This window comes from Syzygium oleosum, unplaced genomic scaffold (assembly GCF_021117445.2).
Source record: "Syzygium oleosum isolate NSW1041296 unplaced genomic scaffold, Sole_v2.1 Sole_v2.06, whole genome shotgun sequence".
Lineage (NCBI taxonomy): Eukaryota > Viridiplantae > Streptophyta > Magnoliopsida > Myrtales > Myrtaceae > Syzygium > Syzygium oleosum.
The window spans coordinates 9,953,770-9,974,085 of record NW_026607490.1 but is presented as its reverse complement, the minus strand read 5'-3'; the positions used below and the strand labels follow the sequence as shown (position 1 = coordinate 9,974,085).

At 42.3% G+C, this 20,316-nt stretch overlaps 1 protein-coding gene and 1 pseudogene across 1 annotated transcript; one reads left to right on the top strand and one right to left on the bottom strand.

Moving 5' to 3' along the window:
• The first annotated feature begins 4,951 nt into the window (after nucleotides 1-4,951).
• On the top strand, nucleotides 4,952-6,202 carry LOC130138348 (nuclear transport factor 2B-like). Its single transcript, XM_056312138.1, has 2 exons — nucleotides 4,952-5,388; nucleotides 5,767-6,202. Exons 1-2 carry the CDS (start codon nucleotides 5,029-5,031, stop codon nucleotides 5,863-5,865), a joined length of 459 nt encoding a protein of 152 aa, XP_056168113.1. The 5' UTR covers nucleotides 4,952-5,028; the 3' UTR covers nucleotides 5,866-6,202.
• Nucleotides 6,203-13,499: 7,297 nt separating this feature from the next.
• On the bottom strand, nucleotides 13,500-17,015 carry LOC115663772 (ranBP2-type zinc finger protein At1g67325-like; annotated as a pseudogene).
• Nucleotides 17,016-20,316: the final 3,301 nt, after the last annotated feature.

Sequence of the window (20,316 nt, the reverse complement as noted above, 5' to 3'; positions counted from 1 at the left end):
TCAAAACTCAAACCGGTGAAATAGGTAATGACAAATGCAACTCCGGTTCTTCGGTGAACGTCGCTGAGATCGAAACTATGAAGTACAAACACAGCCGATTTCCGGCGACAATTGATGGCTATGAAGATGGAAACATGGCCAAGGATTATTGAGAAATAGAGAGTAGATAATCGCTTTGCCCAGGGAGAAAATCTTGCCAGTTCCGTCTATATGCGCATAGGTGGTTTGACACTTCGAAGCGGCAGTCTTTGTGAAAATGGAGGTGAAAATGGAGGCCTTCAAAGCAACGGTTGAGCGGCGGTTCGTGCGAAAATGTAGGTCTTTGAAGCCATAGTCGGGTTGTCTTCAAAGCAAAAGCGGCGGCCTTCGAAGCGGGCGGTTGAGCGAAGATGAAGGTCGAGCGAAAACAGAATTTGGACGACAAGCTCTCTCTGAAGTGGAAAACAAGAAACGGTCCGCTTCTGAAAAAATATGGGTGGGCATTCAAATTTTTTTTGTTTTTATTAAAGCTGCCATTTGCATTTATGCCATCAGTCAACTTTTTCATATGATTTTATTTTATAGAATGACACGGCGCCACGTGTCAATTTGTGAGTAAACTGACTAGGTAAATGCACGGCATATTAGCAGCTGACGTGGCGCATTAATACTATTGAATATTTTCTGGATGGGTAGAAAAAAAAGAGAAAGCCACATGGCTTTCTTTTATTGCATTTTTAATCTTATATGGCTATTGATATGGTGATGGAGCGCTCTTGAAACAAAATCAACGTCCTTTTTTGGCGTTGCATCATAAATATAAAAAATTAAAATTTAAGAAAAAGAAATAGAAAAATTACCAATATAATTTAACTTTAAAAATTACCAATATAACTAAAAGTAAAAATTACTTGAAAATAAACAAAGACCGAAAATAAAAATAAATAAAAAAGAAAGAAGATTGTAGAGGTCAAGGGCTATCGGAGGCGGACAGCCCACTTGTCAGCGCCCGTCGCATGACCATCGGTGAGGGCAACGGTTAAATGGGGAAATAATAAAATAAATCATGTGGTATTTTCTTTTACTTTAAATTGACGGAGGTAATGAAAGGACACAAGTGCACGAAATAAAAAATTTTTAACTTTTTTTTTGGTCGGTTAAAAAAAATTTATAACTTAAATACACGAAATTGGCAAGTTTTGAAACTTGTGCTGTAATTATCCTAAACAATTTCCTTGGCCTTTTGAAAACTTCTATTCATTTTGTGTTCTTTCAACTTCACACTTCCTTTTATACATAACCTAAAGTTATTCTCTTAAAATATTGGAACTAATTGGTGATTAATAGGGTATCCACAAAAAATATACATATTCTTTGGTATATCTAAGTACTTATTTATTCCGACCAAAAAAGTCCTTATTTCATTTCATTCACCAAAACCAATCATCCACTTGCAAATCTTATCAAAATATTTACTTTTCTTTCAATAGAACAATCGAGTTCACATCATTTTATACGAGACTGGTTTTCACAAATCATTTCAAACAATGCTTAGACATCCAATATTGATTTTCCAATTACATAACAAACAAAGTTCAAAAAAAGAAACTTTACCCAAAAAAAAAGTTCAAAAAAAGAAAAATTCGCCATTTTGCATTTCTCAATGACATAACGCGGTGCTAGATGGGCACCTTATTTTTCTCCCACTACAAATATACATGAATTAATAAAATTATATCTAGTCTTTGTAACAGTATACCCCGCTATAGTAAAATCGAGACCAATATATCTTATGTGCAAGATTCATATAAAAAGACCATTTATATGTTGTTAAATCGATAAAAATAATGACAACGAAACTGGCTAGGAAATTTGTAGTATGATTGGTCAATGATCAATTTGCAGAGATTATTCTTATTCCTTGAGAACCGAGTAAATAGATCATTATGAAAATATAATTTTGTTGACACCCAAAAATATATGTTATAGCTCCACAAATTACCATTATATTATATATCATTGAACATAAGAAGAAGTTACAGTTTTTTAATTGGTCGACCATATGAGTTACACATTACCTTGATTATAGTGAAAACCAAATTTGGGCACAAAAAGATTTCTCTTCATGAGAAGAATGATACATATGAATGTCTATCTACATTTTTACCTATTTTTGATGAACTCCATTAAGTAATTGTTATTGAAACTACAATATTTATCTAAAAGTATAAATTTGATTTTATTGAACTTTTATGGAGTTGTATGTTTCCGTGCATCGCAGGGGTTTCAATTCTAGTTATTCATACTATTGGGGTTAACATAAGGAATTTTTTGGCCTCTACGAGCCACCTGTGAACTAGTCCTGATCCTAAAACCTGATAATAAGTTTTAAAACCTCTATTAACTTAAAAGAAAACGGTTTTTACATAGGATGTAAAAACACAGGTATCATGTAGATTCTTTTTTAGCAGATATCGGAATACAGATAGGCTGACTGACCAATTGATAGCATAGGCTGCAAACAGGGCATTGGCAGCTCTTGCTGGTTAGGGTTCTAGAAGACTACCAAACCCAAATCATAGGACGACCTCAAATACCAATCTCCAAATAAGCAAGATTACGAACAAACGCTGCTGTCATCCATATACCTACACATGGAGGGTGCCCAAATGTCTGATCTACTATTTGGTACATGATTTAATAATCTTTTGTTTTGGTAGGAGAGTGAGACAGCTTATCTTTTAGACAATCTCATACTAATAATTCAATGATGTCACATAAAAACGAATGTAACTGTGTAATGCAAACTATTTTTGTATCCGTAGTTTTTCTGGCATTCGTGGTTGATCCAAATCTGCAAATCAACAAAAAAAAATGCATGGGCCCAATTGCCTCAATACTGGACTGAGACTCACTTTTTTGGGTTGTTTTCAGGGATTCCCTCCAATATAACGTTCATCCTACCAGTATATTGCTTCATAACTTTTTTTGACAACTCTAGGTCCTCCTCTACATCTTTTTCTTTAATTCCTAGAGTTGTTCTTTTTATTCGTTTTCATAGCCTTGAGACAAATCTAAATATGCATGGTTTAAAAGACGATGGACAAGCTCACACTAAACCGATCAATATGGAATCCAATTCGGGATTTTACTTGGGAGCTAGCAGGAAGGAAGTGGTTTGGAAGGAATTAGGAGAAGAGAGAGCCACGGGTAAAGAATGGGAAGATTGCAAAATTGGAAGGAAATAGGATTTTTTGGTTAGACGCATCGATTCGGCCAAGCATTCTCTTCTCAGTTGCCCTGTACTAGACAAGTTCGTAAAGATCTTCGTACTAAAGTTAATGAAGATCAATCTTGCAAGGCCTAACACCGAACTCAGCCTTATTAGAGAAGTGGCCACCAATGCCAAGGAAAGTCTGAGGAACAAGGTTTGACAATGCTACGAAAATGAGATAAGCATGGATTGAGGTTGGAAGGATATACCTCTTCTTCTAGTCTAACCAAGTCTATGCTGTTTAAAAATTCAACAAAAAATTAGGATGGACAAATTAAGACCAACCGTTGATCTTTCAGAAACGTGGATATATGACTATTATATGTAATAATGACGTGCTTGCATTCTTCAGTCCTGTCAACAGAATTAGTATTAGGCCAGTCTAGTGAGTCAGACCGCAGAGCAGTTTCCAGGCCTGAAGGAGAGCAATCCCCAGAAAAAGACCTCATATAAGCTTCTAACAACTTCAGCTCTCTCATCAGCAAGCATATCCATGAGTACGGAAGGGTCTATAGCCATATGCACCAATTTCTCCGGCAATTGTTGATCCCATAGAGCATGAGAAGCATTCGTTCTTCCGGTACTTCAAATAGACCCCCGCATGAAAAACCAGTAAACATGACCCGTAGTGCAGAACTATCGATATATTAGGTAAAAAGAAAATCGAGAGAATGCAGTAAACAGAGAGTCTCATAATTTCAGCAAAATGCCTCATCATACATGATGACGTGTATCGCGAATATGAACAAAAAAAGATTATCCTCACCCCACTTAAAAATCAGATTTTTCACCGAGAAGTTGAAATTGATATTTTGCTCCTTCGCACGGGAGACAAACTAGTTAGTTCCTTCATCAACAATATGAAAGAACCCATCGTGTCAAGCCCTTCAGCATGTTGGATACTATTTATGAGTTTAATAACCAACGAAATCTTACCGTGCATCCCCACTGTACCGGCTTCAATGATGCCGCGTCCAGATTAATCATCTCATATGATATTAAGGGGATATCGAGCTTTGTGCTATCTTGTTTGGTTGCAATAACCAGCTGGCCAGATTTATTTTCTTGAGCTTCTTGCTTGCTTTTGGGAAAGCGAAATTCGTAGTCACCGCAAGGTAGAAAGTGGAGCTACAACTAAGAATGGGTATGGATTTTCTTCAAACGGAGATGCTAAAAAAAAAGGCAGTACTTTTTGCCGCAAAAAACATAAAGGACAGCTTACACGGAAAACAAAGAAGCAATTTCAGCGCACAAATTTTCCTCGTGAGAAAAGACTAACCCAAGACCCATCTCATCAGCAAGAATTACGTGCCGTCTGTTCATATCAGTAGAGCCGTAGAAAGTTAAGTGGACGCAACGAAACTTCGATATCATAAGCTAGCAAATAGACAAAGGTAAGGAAATAGAACGGAGGACAAATCGAAGCCAACAGAATGCAATGCAGCACCAACAAATACCGAGAATCATGCCTTCTCTTAAGAAATATTGTCAATCTAGAGGAAGCCGCAGGCAGAACTTACCGGATGTCTCTCTACTGCTGCGTCCGAACAGAGCAGAAGAACAGTGGCTGAACTGGAAAAAAAGAGAAAAGGGGGGCCCTTTTAGTCTTTCTACCCAAAGGACCGGTTTCGGGTCGGTCGGGTCGGGTGGACCCGACGATTCCAAATAAAATGAGAACTCTCGAAATCCCTAGGGCTCGCTTTTTCTCTCTTGTCGTCTTGGGTTACCGCCGTCTGCATCGCGTGGGTGTGAAGCACACAGAACCAGAAGGAGAGATGACGACGAGCAACCGAGAAAAGATGGATCTGCTGAAGGCGAAATTTGCGAGGAACCGAGAAAAGATGGATCTGATGATGGCGGAGCCCAAGCGGTTCGTGGAGAACTACTTAAAGACGTTCGACGCGAACCGGGAGGACTTGGTGAACCTGTACCGGGAAGAGTCGGGGATGAACTTCAGCGGCCAGATGATCCTGGGCAAGGAGGCTATCGTCGCCAAGCTCGCCTCCCTTCAGCAGTGCCAGCAGCAGATCAGCGGCATCGCCTGCTTGCCCTGCGAACTAAGCGGCGGCGTGTTGGCCTTGGCCTACGGCTACTTGTGGCTAGACGGCAAGCCGGACGCCTACCTTTTCTACCAGGCCTCTCTCTCTCTCTCTCTCTCTCTGTGTATCGGTTGAAGCATCCATTGATATATTTTATTTAATTTTTTTCTTTTTTGAGTGTCGAAGGATGGTGGTTTGGATGAGATGGCGTTTTTGTTGAGTGAATATCTCCTACTTGGGTGGTGATCCCTTCGTCCATTGTTGTTAGCGGAGCATCTGTTTATAAGATTTATGGTGAACCGAATTGTTGTTGCTCCGATGAAAGTTTCGGAAAAAAGCGCTAATTGATGCCTAAAGAAATTTTACCCTTTTTAATAAGTTTATATTTCTTGTGAATTCTTTGCAAATTTCTCTATCAATCGTTTATTCGATCGTATTGCATACTGAGAGTCGTGTATCTGATTCTGCCCTCAGTCGTTCCGTTTGTTGCAAGAACCAGAAGGAAGCTATTACATAGCGCAACAGGCTTGGTTGACCCATGATTTCAACAATCCTCCTCCCGCCTTGACTTGAACGCGAAGGATGTCCAAGACGAAAGAAGGAAGGAGGCGGCGGCGGCGGCTTTACGGAGGCGGCCGGGGGAGTTGAGTTTCAGTCTCTGATGTTTTTCTTTTCAATGTTCTAGATCTACTGCAGTACTGTCTGGTAAATAAGATTAGAACCGTCAATGTCTCAAGTGGATGCTTATGTCTAAGTGGATGTTTATGTTCGGATTGAGTCTGCCTTTGTTAGATTGCTCTTTCCTGTTCACCGTTTCATCTCTTAAATATGATAGGCTCGCTGTTTTACTTAGACCATTACATTGTTGTTGTTGATCTTGTGGTGTGAGCGTTCATGGTATCATCATCAACTGATTTTAGCCCCCACCATCAAGGTGGGCAGCACGTCCCTTACATTTATCCGGACTCTGCTTTGCTGTTTTTAAAGCCTGGAGAGCTGGATTTTATTCACTTGAATTTGCCGCCTGCCGGCCAGCCTCGCGACCTCGACTTGGCGGTCGGGGCTGGGCCAGGCGGCCCGCAATATTCACATCTAAGGGATATGGGACTCGCAGTAACAATCCCAGTTGCTTTATCCTGAAGCACTGGCCCAAGTGCGTGAAGTAAGGGCCAAAATGGTGAGGGAGATCATTGAGAAGGTAATGACAATATGGATGCAGTTGATGTCCAAGGTGGTGAGGCCTGAAGATTTGAATCCCGGAGACTCTATCTACAGATATGGATTGTATGGCTTATGCAGCCATCAGGGTGACCTCTCATTCACCTTGCTGTTGCATTAGTATTTATAAAAAAAATAGAAAAAAAATTAGACCAATTATTCTAAAAAGAGTGTGCCCAAGTCGGAGCCTTGGATCCGTATTGGTCATGGCGTGTTCTTCTTTTCATAATGGCTGGATTCCATTTTTATATGCGTGGAGTTCAATCTAAGGAAAGAGGACCGCGAACGCCAAGATGATGATGTTTTTTCATTCTCCCTTATATTAAGAGCGCGATTTCCAGAACATAAGCATGACGGGTCCGTGTCTTGGCGAAATGGCTATTAAGTTTGTGCCGCCCGCATTGGAAAGGACGAGTTGAGCTGATCCATGCATAGTGAAGATTGGGGATGGGGACTCTTGCCACTTTTACGAGCAAATCTCATCTCGATTCGACTGTTGTAGTTTCCGTGCAGATATTGGAGTAGCTACGAAACAACATGGAGGTGTTTGGTTTCTGCAAAGCAAGTTGATGTGCGATATCCTAAAGCGAGAACACGAGGTTGATCGTGTTGCGAAAGGATTCCATTTTTATCTTAAAGAGATATCACCGAATACGAGGTACGGTCGCATCTCCACAAAGTTGCCGGAGAAAAGCTTGATTGGTTTGGTTTTGGAACTAGGATAATTGCAACACTAGTATCAAATCTATTCTTAGTCCACATCTCAAGATTTCCTCATGTTTACGGCATCAACATGATGAGATGATCAAGCCCTTGAGCTTTTTCAAAAAGCATGCACTGCGAAGAAATCTTCCAATTATTGGTTTTGATGAAACTTCAAAAGATATAATCGACTCTGAGAATGGGATCCCATTACTTACTGAAGTAATCGGTTTGCTCTTGTACAGTAAAGTAGCAGAAAAATTGATTGTCGCGACCGACCTCCCGCCCCCTTTTATCGAACGACATGCAAAAAGAAGGGGGGCTCGCCTGGTACATGCTAAGTCTAGGTTCAGGACTTAACTCGGGCTCTCCCAAGCCCATACCATATCGCGACTTAGAGTTAAGTATTTAACATGCAAATGATTTATACCAAAGAGTCGCCACTAATCGATTTGAGGTGGGTCGATTAAAAACCCAAATAAGATGATGGGAGAATCATCATATTCCTGAGAACCAGAGATTAACCGAGTTTGGGGACTTGGTTACACTAGTTGAATAACTAATGCCCTTTCGGTACCTTTTCACCCTGTTCATTTTTTGAAAATATTTGTCAGGCAATTTTGATTAATTTTAGGACCTTTTTCCTAACATGTGAGGTGATTGAACGAGTGCATAATCATAAACGATCAGCAGTCAGGATAGATATGCAGCCCTAGGTTTCAGCCCTAACTAAGTCAGATGACATTAAAAAACACAACAGTTCATGCAATTGTATTAAAAACATGCATAATAAGACAATGGTAATAAAAATAACATGCAAAATACTACCACGCAACCTCAGGCTTGTCTAATTTAAACAAGACAATAGCATGCATAATAATACAAAAATAAATTAAAACACTTAGGTATAATAATAATAAAAAATTCTTTTCTTTTTAAAAAAAATTGATTTTTTTAGGAAAAAAACAGAGAAAATTTTTTTTTCAGTTTTTTTTCGGAAGAAAAAAAACAAAAAAATTAAAATTTTTAAAATTTTCTTTTTTAAAAAAAAAATAAAAAATAATATAATATTAAAAAACCGGGTCGGGTCGGGTCGGTCAAGTCCGACTCGGGTCAATGGACCCGACCTAGGGCGTTGACCCGGGTCGGGTCAGTTGATCCGGATCGGGTAGGAACCGACCTGAGTCAACAGATCCGACCGGGGGCGTTGACCCGGGTCGGGTCGGTTGAACCGGGTTGAGTCAACCCCGCGTGCATAAACACGCGGAGACGCCGGCGGAGCCAAAATTGGCCTTCCGTTGGCCGACCCAGACCGGTGCCGGCCCCAAATCCGGCCTCTGGGACTGTCCTCGAGCTTCCTCTGCCGTCCACTTACCGTCCGGCGTCCGGCGGCCAAAAACAAATCAGCCTGCTTTGAGGCATTTCATCGAGCAGATGGGGGGCGCGGCAAAAATCAAGGGATATCGACCTCCTCCGGGCTCTGGCGAACTCTGGCGACTACGGCTAGCCCCCGCCGGCGACTATGGACCAGGAGGAGGATCGGTATGGGCCGGGATTCGCGCCTAACGGCCGGCGTGAGTCCCGACCAATCGACGCACAAAAAAAAACAGGGGAGAAATAGGGGAAAAAAGGGGGCCGAGCGGACTTACCGGTTGAGGCGTCAGCTCAGTGGATCACAGCTGCCTCTGACTCAACGGGGAGGTTCCTGTGATTTGGTTCTTCAACCTGCAGACAAAAAGAGCGATCTTTTTCGCTCAATCTCTCTTTTTCTCTTTCGGTTTCATCTCCCTGTTTCTCTCTCTCTCTCTCTCTCTCTCTGTTTTCGTTTCAAAAACCGCCGACCGGGGGTGCTTCCGGGGGTTGCCGGTCGGCTTGTTGGAGACGGCGAGGCTGACTGGGACCTCAAGACCCTCCGAGGCTCTTCTCTCTTCTCTGTTTCTCTCCGGTTCTCTCCCAATCTCTCCCTTTCTCCCGGCTTCTCTGTTTTTTTTTTTTTTTCACAAAATCGAACCTCGCCGACCTCTATCTCTCTCTCCTCTCGCTGACCTGTATAGTCGACGATGATGACGCCACTCTCTGCTTCCTTCAATGCTCTGCACCGGCCTTAGCTCCTACTGAAGACTTTCGTGGCAATTTTGCGCGGTGGAGCGGATAATCCGCATGTCCCAGGCGCGGTCGGGACAGAGGAAGGCAGAGGAGCAGGGGAAGAGAGGGACAGCCGGGCTGGAGGGAAAGAAAGGGAAAGGAGCTGGGCCGGGCCGGGCTCAGCTCGCGCGGGAAAAGGGAAAGAAAAGAGAAAGGCGGGCTGGGCCGCGCGGGGAGGAAAAAGGAAAAAGGCGGAGCGGGTTGGGCCCGCGGGGGGAAGAAAAGAGAGGGCCGGGTCGACCCGGCCCCGACCCGGCCCATTCCGATTTTTTTTTAAAAATTTTCGAATTTTTTTTTAATATATTCTAATATTGCAAAATGCACCTACGTCTACATGCAATGCTATTATAAACGAAATAACAATAATCTTTTTGGTTTAGGAATTAAGGACATTAATTCCTAAATTTTATGTAATTAATTTTGGGCAAATTAAAAATAGGTGTCAACATTGATTGCAAGTGAGGAGCCAATTTTGCAATTTGGCCCGGATATTGAAGAGATTTTGTTACTTTTGAAGAACTAAGCAAAGAGAGAGATTTGCTCATATGATTGATATAGCTATGACTCGATAAAACAATTGCAAGCTTGAAAAAAAAACCTTTATTAATTAACCGTTCCATCCGAAACTCAAACACTACTTTTTCCTCCTAATCGTCTCTTTACATAATCGAGACAACTTAATCCTAGAATTTGAAATGGAATCATGAGGATATTGAGAAAGATTAAATGCATTAGAAATCGTAACCTACGTTTGGTATTTAGTGTTGGATCATGTAATTAGTATATTAAGTGATACGCTCAACTTTTATTGGGTGTAATAGGAATATGATTAAATACTCATTTGCTATCTGTCGCATGACTTGGCAAACAAATTTTATAGGTAAATTTTAAATTGTGCTCCCGATTGTTTAGCGCGTGTTAAACAAAACACATTTTTAACAAAACTTAATGGTGCCCAAAAAACTAGTTTCACATAAGCCGAAAAGTTTTTCTCTCTATTGTCTCTCCATCGTCTTCTTCGAGCTTCAGCCATGGGGGAGGGTTTGAGCTAGTCTCACCCTCCCCTCCCGTTGATTTTATTCGAGTGTTTTTGTTTTTTTAATTCTTCTCTCCCGATCTAAATCTGAGAGCTCTCTTTTCCCGATATAATTCTATAATCAAGAGTGTCAACACTCCTTATTTAGTTCTAGATCTATGAGCTTTTCTCTCCCGATTTAGATTTGGGAATTTAATAATGTTTTTGGGGATTCGATATCCCCGTGCTCTGTTTTTGTACAGGTTCTCCACCTCCAATTTCATTGATGATCATAGGAGTTTTGGTGTCTTGCTGAACCACAAAGATTTGCTCTTCCAAGAGTTAGATCTGTGTTTTTTCAACCCGTTTTAGTTGTCTTTGTCTAGCAATGGTGCAAAGGAAGCCGAATTTGGGCGTGCACCGCCAACAGGCAACGCCGTAGTTATTGGAGAAGGACTTTCCGGCGTGTGCTCATCATTGAAGATGATTTAAGATCCAGTGATCGACCACCGATTATTTTGCTTGACAGATCCGTTTTTATGAAATGAGTATGTGCTTAACCCTGCTGATGCTTTTTTGATCCTCTTTGTTTTTTGGATTTGGATTTGGATTTGTTTTGTTGTATTCTGGGATTTGCCCTGCTTTGATTTTCTTTGTCATGAAAGTCGCTGTACTTCCCATGTATCCTTTTAAGCAATGGCTACAATTTTCTTTCGACAAAAAAAAAGAAGCAAAACTTAATGGTAATAGAGCATCTAGGCTCATCCATTATTCCGCGTAATAAAAGTGTCATGTCAAATTTAGGTCTAATTGCCCATTTGTTATTCGTGTCATCACGTTGAAACCTTGACGCGGTGTTCACTGAACGAGCTACACATACGACGTGGCATGATTGATGTGCGCAAGATGTGATGCCTGATATGAATGTTTAACGTGGGTTTGGGTGTCCATACACGTGTTTAAATGTGTCTAGTGGACATGCCACGTCAATTCGAATAACATTTATAACCCCATCTAATTAGACGTGTCTAAATGCACTATAAATGTTGGGATGAGTACATTGAAAGTCCTAAAACTTATCATGAAAGTACAATTGAGTCAGAAAACTTTTACAATGTGCAATTAAGTCCTAGAACTTGTCACAAAAGTGCAATTGAGTACTAAAACTTTCAAAAATTGCAATCAAGTACTAAAACTGGTTAAATTGGTCCAATTAAGTCCTTCCTTCCATTGATTGCACATTTTGAAAATTTTAAGACTGAATTGTATTTTCGTGACAACTTTTAGGACTCGATTGCACTTTCGTGACAAGTTATGAGACTTTCAATGCACTTATCCCATAAATGTTGGAACCCTACACAACAAGTTCATTGTTTGTGTGAAAACGGACTTACCCACTTAGGACACGAACCCGGTTAACTACATCCCGCGTAAACCGATCATGTTGAAAATCGTTCGCCCTAAGTTATTGTTGTGGACTAGATAACTTAGAAATCCAACGCGAAATATGAAATTTCGTGCCTTGCGAAATCTTAGTTGAGGGGCTCAAGACGGACTTGCGGATACGGGCGCTTTGCGAGGCTCTTCCATGAGCTTTTCTTTTGGCCGACGACTATTTATTCACTCAAAAGTTTCCAATTCCGTTGCTTTCTCATACCTTAGAACTTGTGCACGCCATCTCATCTCCTCAAGGTTGCTCTAAGCCGCTACGGCTTTGGAACCGCTGCAACAATAAAGTGTTTGTCGAATGCCTTATAAAAACTGCAATAACCTGTTTCACAGCCGAAACTGTGGTAAAAATGTTAAACCAAACAATCGTTTCCAAAATCGAGTGTAGCGTGGGATATTCTAGCGTTTTTCTACAAAGAAGGGCGCATTACCAAACTAAACCTTCGTTCTTAATGCTTGAAGCAGCTTAACACCCCCTTTCCTAATGCTACGCGCCCCGGCTGCCCACAAAGGGAAAATTCACCATGCAAGGGGAAGACCTGGAATGCAGACATTAATTTTTGGCAGCAGCTATGAACTCAGAGGCAGGGCCTTCTAATACTCGTGGCAACATATTACTCAGTAAAATTGACTCGCTGTTTTATGACATTGACACTATCGCGACCGACCTCCAATTTTTTTAACATAAAAAAGGGGTCATATCTTTTGGGCAAATTAAAAATAGGTGTCAACAGGCAGTGACGAAGTTTTTTTTTGGATCGAACAGTGACGAAGTTTAATATTTAACAATATGACTACATAAGCAATACCACCGTGCAACTTCCACGAAAGTCAAAGTCAGAGGGACATACATAATGATGGCACACGGAAGTCCTCATCTGAGAGCATATGCCCATGATAAATGCGATGTGTGCTAAGCAAGTGCACTGAAATTTGTTTGCTAAATGATATGACAACTGATTATCGTTGGATGAAATAAGTTCACCGGACCCCACTGTTCAAATATATGGCAATTCATAACTAAAGCATGTCATATGTGCCGGCACATCATTTAGTAAAGAATATTATAGCAAATACTTCGTGCCCCTAACAATGCTCTATGTCCATATAAAGTGAGCCTGACCCATTCGGCATGAAACAGGACTCAATAGAATACCTGACACCAACTCACTGACACCTAAAAGATTAGGACTCTGTCAACTTACGGTCAACAGACAAAACCAGGATTTGAGAACCTCTGCCTATAGAGGGAAAAGCATTTGGAATAATTCTACTTCACCGTTGCCGAGAATCTCCTTCTCTCTTTCCTCGGATCAGCCACTACCCGGTGACAACTTAAACACATGGAGCCAGAAACATTAGCCCAAGAGGTATCCGTGCATTTTTTTAACTTTGTCGATGCGCATAACACTTACTGGCTGGAGAAGATGACTCGCAGTTCAGCAGCCTAAAGTATTAAACAGAATCCAAACTGAATAATCCTTGCCAGTCAAGCTGGCCGACAGATAATGCATTTGAAGGATCCATGAAGACCATATAAACCATCATCTGACACAACCGCCTCGACACGAATTATGAGAGGGTAGAGTGGTTTGACAACCGCTGCAACATGAGGACGACAGGACTGACTTTCAGACAACCACATTGTTGCAAAGCTGGACGACAACTCTGGACCTTCTCAACCCTCAAATATTGCCCTAGTACTCACTGGAACAGTGGGCAATTGCCTATCTATGAATGCACGAAAGAAGTCGTACTATAAAACAAATCCAAGATAAAAACTTCATGAACATTTGCTGGCTCAACATGGCTGTGTATTATTTTTCCACCGAGTTTATTGATAATTGTCCAGATGGTTGAGAGAAACAACCATAAATACAGGTAGCGGAAGTACAGGGAGCACATTACAAAACCGACCTGATCATTTTCATCCTCAGCCGGAGGGGTAGATTTCTCAGGCTCAGATGGTTTGTCGGCAACGCAATTCTGTTTGTTACACTTTGTCCAGAATGGATAATTTATGTTACCGCATTGCACACACTTCCAACTACCCTCAGGCATTTTTTGTTTTGTAAGCAACTTTACATATGAGTACCAATATAGAAAAATACGAGGCAAGCAACGTGGCCAGTAGCGATAACTTACTATAGATTTTATCAGATTTTGAAGCCTGCAGTTGAAGAGCATAAAAATCCGTTAATTTAAACCGATAAGCAATCTTCAGCTCAAACAAATTGGCGAGAGCAAAATTATAACCCAGGAATACAACAAACACATAAAAGAAAGCCACAAAGTTCGATCTCCTCAAGCTGCCAAATTGTGTGCCAAAGCAACACAAACCCGTGATCCAGGCTTCGGAGCATTGCACTTCCTCGTGTTGCACACTGTTCTAAAAGAGAAGTTAACATTTCCACAGTTCGGGCACGTCCAATCATTATCACGTGTTGCCTCTACAACGTATTTCAAGGAAATCAAATGTCGGTTGGAGATGAACCAGTATTCTTATTGTTGATTCTAAAAGCAGTAACCAGCCATGGAATACAAACCTGCCCCCTTCTTTGGAAGTTTATCACCAGGGACAGTTCCCGGCTGTGGTCCCTGGGAGAATAGATACCAGAACAATGACATGCCTAATATCTGAAAGAGCAACACTGAATAACGTATTTGTGCAGTGAAAAGGAAAACGCAGCAACATCCGAAGACAGAAAGAAATTTCACATATACCATGCCACCAGGGCCCACTGGAAGCCCCAGCCATATTTGTCCATCATAGGAGGCATCCCATACATTACACCTGAGAAGGAACAAAGGGCAGCCATTACTTACAAGCTTAACAATCAGCAATTATACAGGATCTTGTGGAGACATCCTAAAGACAATACACAAGCAGTGTCAATTACTGCTTTTCATTTTCACTCGTGTGACTCCACTAATCTGTGATTTAGCTCAACAAGTGGAAAATCTTTCAGCAAAAGATATACAACATGAACGATGAAAACCAAAATACTCAGGCCAAACAGTATTAGAAAACAACCACATATAATTTAGAGGCAAGGATCTTTTAACCATTCAAGACCTAAAATCCTAATTGCCACCCAGCAGTCACTACAACAACCAAAGTCATGGCAAAATCAAAATAATCATTACCATTTCCAATCATCGATCCACTCGAATAAGGTGCCACTCCAGATAGAGAAAGCCGTCTATAAGGACTACCAGCGGAAAGGCGACTGCCATGATTGTAATGATATGCCGAGCCCCCAGAAAATGGGACGTCATATGGTGGTATTGAGGAACCATTAAAGAGAGAACCCTATGGTGGCACTCCCACATACATTGAGGAAGGCCCCCCAACACCCATATATGGGGATGGCCATGAGTAACTCTGAGGGGGCTGCACTGGCTTGGTCGCAAACTTCTGACGAAAAAAAGAAAAGAAGACAAAAAAAAAAAAAAACTCAGCAACATCACATTGCGATTATTATACTGCCAAAAGACGGCAGCGCAAACATAAACTAAGCCGAATAGCAACACTGATCATCTCGACAATAGAAAATGTGTCACTAATCACGCGCATTGGCTTTTCACCTTGGAATGTGGCCTACTAAGCATACAAGCCTCCATGTTATCATATCTTTCGATTAGCAACTAAAATTCCGAGCAAAGAATTCTTATGCCTGCAATGCTATCCCATACCACCTTGATACCACATAATCCAGATACCCACGGGCTCTTTGAGCTGCCTTTTGATTAGAAAAAGGCGGCCGAAACATAATTTCAGGACATTTTTGCCCCAAACACTCACAAGGAGATCAACAGTGTTAGAATGAAATATAGTAAAACCCGGACTGCATATCTAAGAGCAACAGCAACCATTGACCAAGCAAGTCACTTGGATAATGATGTGGATCCAGCCAAGGAAACGCGAGCTTATTAAACATGAGCAGAAAAGGTTATTGTCTTGGGGATCTTGATACTTATCTCCAACAAAGACGGGAACAATTAATCGGGACATAGAGACAGACGACACGCTAGCCCCATCTCCTATTTAATAATGCACAAAGCTAGTATATGAATTTGCATAACTAATTCCATCAATTAAACAAGCAAAAATTAGCAGGGAGGTATCTTCGGACAAAATGCATTCGACAAACGCAACACGAACAACCTATTTAGCGTTGAATCACAACAATGGAATATCAAGTGTCGAGTAGAAAATCTTGGAGGAGGAAGAAAGGAACAAGCACGATAATACTTGGTGTTGTGTTCGCGAGTGTGGCCACAACTATCAGCTGAGCATGTAGCTATAAAGAGAATTTACGTCACAAACAGTCACATATTACCGAGTTATGATCGGCTGGCCTTGGTTGAGCGCAATCACGCATGTTGCAAGTTGTCCGGAATGAAAAGTTCGCGGCTAGGGCAAGTCCAGTCATCTTCCCTCCGTCTACCTGCAATTTTAACCTAATCAACATATCAAAACGGAGATCTAAAAGGAACAGGGAAGGAAGCGGGAGCATGTCCTATCTATTCTCTGAGGAATAACGACAAGAATTACTGCTAACCATGAGTTAAGCTGAAACCCACTGTATTAACACAGAGAAAGCATGTTTTGAATTTCTAAATACATCAGAATTCCCCTTTAGACTGGCTTAAACAAACCAGGAAAGAGGGTTTCCTACTTCCTCCTTCTTGGTCTTGTTTTGATTTCGATAATGTCGTCATTGTCGACTATTGTCCCCACTTCCAATTTTCTTGAAAGCATGTTTAGTAGGTGAAAATCAGAATTCTAGTCATGCAAACAACATAGGTTACTCCATCGAATTCATAGAAGAAACTTCCTCTTTCTGGATCAATTGTCTTTCTTCTTCGTCCTGAACTGGCTCAAACTATCCAATACCAAAAACGAGAGGGAAAAAAAAATCGTCACACCAGAGAGAGAACGATGACATGGTTTACCGTCGGTTCTAGCACGCTTGGCAGCGGAAGAATTCCTGTTTTCTGCCTGAAACAACAACGCAACTCACCACATGACCACGCTTCGACACTGACTACATTCGCATATCCAACCGAGGTAGGAATCACAGATTCCGGCGATCTCAATTGGAGATGGATCCGAGTCAGGAAGAACACCGGAGACATGGCGACCGGACCAACGGCGAGGGCGCGGACCCCTCGACCTCAATGCCGCCATAATTTGGACGAGTTGAGCATAGCAAGCGATAGACAAACCTATTGCTGAACACTGAAAACAAACTGGAAATAAGAAGGCGTGAAGATGCCTGTCAAGTTGAAAACCTACTTTTCCACGCCCTGGTACTGTTCATCCAGTACTGTGCAGGTTTCTCTCCCGATTGCAGGCGATTGGATACTGTTCACCCGCTGGGTTTCTCACTGATTCTCGTCGTTCTGATCGGCGATTCTAGCTGATTCTTGGTGCTGGGCTTCGCCAGATGCTAAGTAATGACTTGACCGAAGGATTTCTATTGTGGTGACCCATTCAAATCGGGAAAGCAGATCTGGGAATTTCTGTGTTCTGGTGACTGAGATACTGTTCACCCGACTGGGTTTTCTGGATTTCTACAGCTTCGCTGGTCCTTTCCTTCTGGAAATTTGAGGATTCTATCGCCAGGCACCTCTCTTTGTCCAGGCAAGTCCTTCATCTTGCATTTGGTCTACTGTGGGGACGGTTCTGGTTTCTGCGGTACTATTCTCAAGGGCGCCCCCCAAGTAATCCCTTTCACTCCTGATCCTACTACACGGATAGTGGTCACTGGGATTCATAATGTATGTACTGTTGTGAAACCCATGACTGAAAACCCCTGTTCTCGGGAGCTGGGCTCTGAGCCACTACCATCTAACCCACTGGAGACGGGCAAAAATGTGTGTATCCTCCCAAAGCACCCCTCAGCTGTTAATGCTGACCCTTCTGATGCCACTCGCAGACCATCTTCCTCGGTGGTGTATGCAAAATCAAAAGCCCAAGTTTCCATTAGTGCAGTGAAAACCCCTGTTGCTCACACTTCGGCTGAGTTTGATAAGCTAGGCACGATGAAAGCCAAAGCTACTGACCCTAAAGGTCGAAGGTCTCGCAGTAGAGGCCGAAGCAGGGGAAGATCCATGCCTAACCCCTCTCATGTTATCCAGAATATTGCTGGGACTTCAACAGGCCAGCAAGGTGCACCAATGACTGGTACGGACCGCAACAGCAGTAAAGGAAAGCCTCTGACCAAAAATTCACAAATTACGCAACGCTCTTGGGTAGCTGTTGCAAGGGCGGCTGAAAAAGGTTATGGCCTATCATTTATTCCTCCTACCATTGTCGATGGTAAACCGCTGGTACAAATCTCAGAAGCTATACCGGAAGATTCAAACCCCAAATGGAAGGAATGCCTAGTAGGGTATTTTGTGGGCAAAAAACTGCCCTTTATGCTCACTGAGACTGCTATGAAGAATGTATGGGGTAATAATCTCGTGGATGTAATGGCAAACGGGGATGGTTTCTTTTTCTTCCACATCCCCGACGAGGCTTTTTGCCGGAAAGTCCTTGATGGAGGCCCCATCATTATTCTGCGTGCGCCTATGATTTTGAAGCAATGGCACCCCAATCTTAAGCTCGTCAAGGACCAACACCAGTCCATTCCTATATGGGTGAAGCTTAGGGATATCCCATACGCTTTGTGGTCAGCCGCTGGTATTAGCGTTATTGCTAGTGCACTTGGTAAACCACTTCATGTGGACTCACAAACTGAGAAAATGAGGATGCTCTGCTATGCGAGAGCATGCATTGAAATCAAGGCTTCTCAAATCATGCTAGATTCAGTTGATGTCAAGCTCAATGATGAAATATGGATTGTCAAGGTTGAATATGAATGGAGGCCTATCTCCTGCATATGCTGTGGCACTTTTGGCCATAGATGCCCCATGCCCAGCTCGGAGACTATAATCTCAGAAAAGAATCTGCAGCACCCTCCTGCTCCTGCTGCTCCCCTCCCCACAGTGGAAGAGCCATGGCAGAAGGTAAACAAAAGGAAAGGGGTTGGAAAGCCCAGGAGTATGCTTGGCACTCTCGGCGTTGATCATTCCACGATAGAGGTAGAAGCCCCCATTTTGCCCCATGCTCCACGGACCTCCCCTTCTTTGCCCAAGGGTGATGTATCTGGACTCTCTGCCCCTCCCAGGTCCCCCCGAAGTGAATCTTCAGCATCCTCTGATTATGGTGAATCCAACGAAGATATGGCTAGTGATATGTCGAGTGATTCAGACTCTCCTTCCCCAGATCAGAATACATCTCGTCCCAAAGCCTCCTTGCAAAAGGAATCTTGCTCTGTGAGTCACGACTCCTGCCAAGAACGACCTGGAGTAAGCCCCCCCCCCCCCTTCGGAAGATGCCCCACCACGTCCGGGAAAGGAAGTCAGTGTGGCCGCTTTGCTGGCCCCAACTGTTGCTGAACCGGCCCCTGTTAGTAAGCCCCCTTTAAATAAACAGACCACCTCCAGATCCAAGAGGAGAGGTCGAGCAAAAATGCGGTAACTTTCTTTCCCCTCCATAATGTTTTTTGGTGTCTGGAATATCAGGGGTCTAGTGCATCCCCTCAAACAGGCGGAAATTAGAGCTTTTGTGAGATCTAATCATCTTTCTTGCATTGGCATCCTTGAGACCAAGGTGAATCAATCCCTTTTTGAATCTATATCTACTGGATTATTACCGGGTTGGGATTGGTCATGCAATTACAATTCCTCCCCTCGGGGCAGAATCTGGTTGGGCTGGAATCCGCAAGAATTGATCTTGGAAGTTTAGTCTTCTTCTTCCCAAGCTATTCATACCCGTGCAAGTCTGCTGGCTCTCGGTAAATCATATTATTTCTCGGTTATTTATGGAGAACACACCTTTGTGAACCGACGTACTTTATGAGCTGATCTAATACATTCTAGCATGCTGTTCTCGGATTTTCCTTGGGTTGTGGCTGGAGACTTCAATGCCATTCGTCACCAATCTGACAGAATTGGCAGTTCAAACTCTTGGATACCCGCCTTTGATGAATTTGGCTCTTGTCTTGAAGAAGCTGGCCTGGATGATCTCAGATATGTGGGGCATAGATATACTTGGTCCACCTCCGTCGGCATTCTCCGGAAACAACGGAAAATAGATAGTCCTTATCAACGAGCATTGGAGCCGCGAATTTTCCTTTTCTGAGGCCTCATTTCTTGCTCCGGGAATCTCTGACCATTCGCCTATGATCATCAGAATCTTTCCCCCTCGTCTATCCAGGAAACCATTCAAATTTTTCAATTTTTGGATGGCTCACCCTTCCTTTTTGGATATAATCAACGAGGTTTGGGACTCACATATTACGGGCACTCCCATGTTCGTTCTATGCAAGAAGCTAAAGCAGCTAAAAGGTCGCCTTAAACTTCTTAATAGAGATTCGTTCTCGGATATGTTAAATCGAACCGCGCAGGCCGGGTTAGCATTATTTAATACCCAGGATGCT

Coding starts and splice junctions, on each gene's coding strand:
- LOC130138348 (XM_056312138.1), top strand. CDS start 5,029: ATGACGACGAGCAACCGAGAAAAGATGGATCTGCTGAAGGCGAAATTT. Junction 5,389..5,766: donor ACGCCTACCTTTTCTACCAG/GCCTCTCTCTCT, acceptor TTCTGCCCTCAG/TCGTTCCGTTTGTTGCAAGA.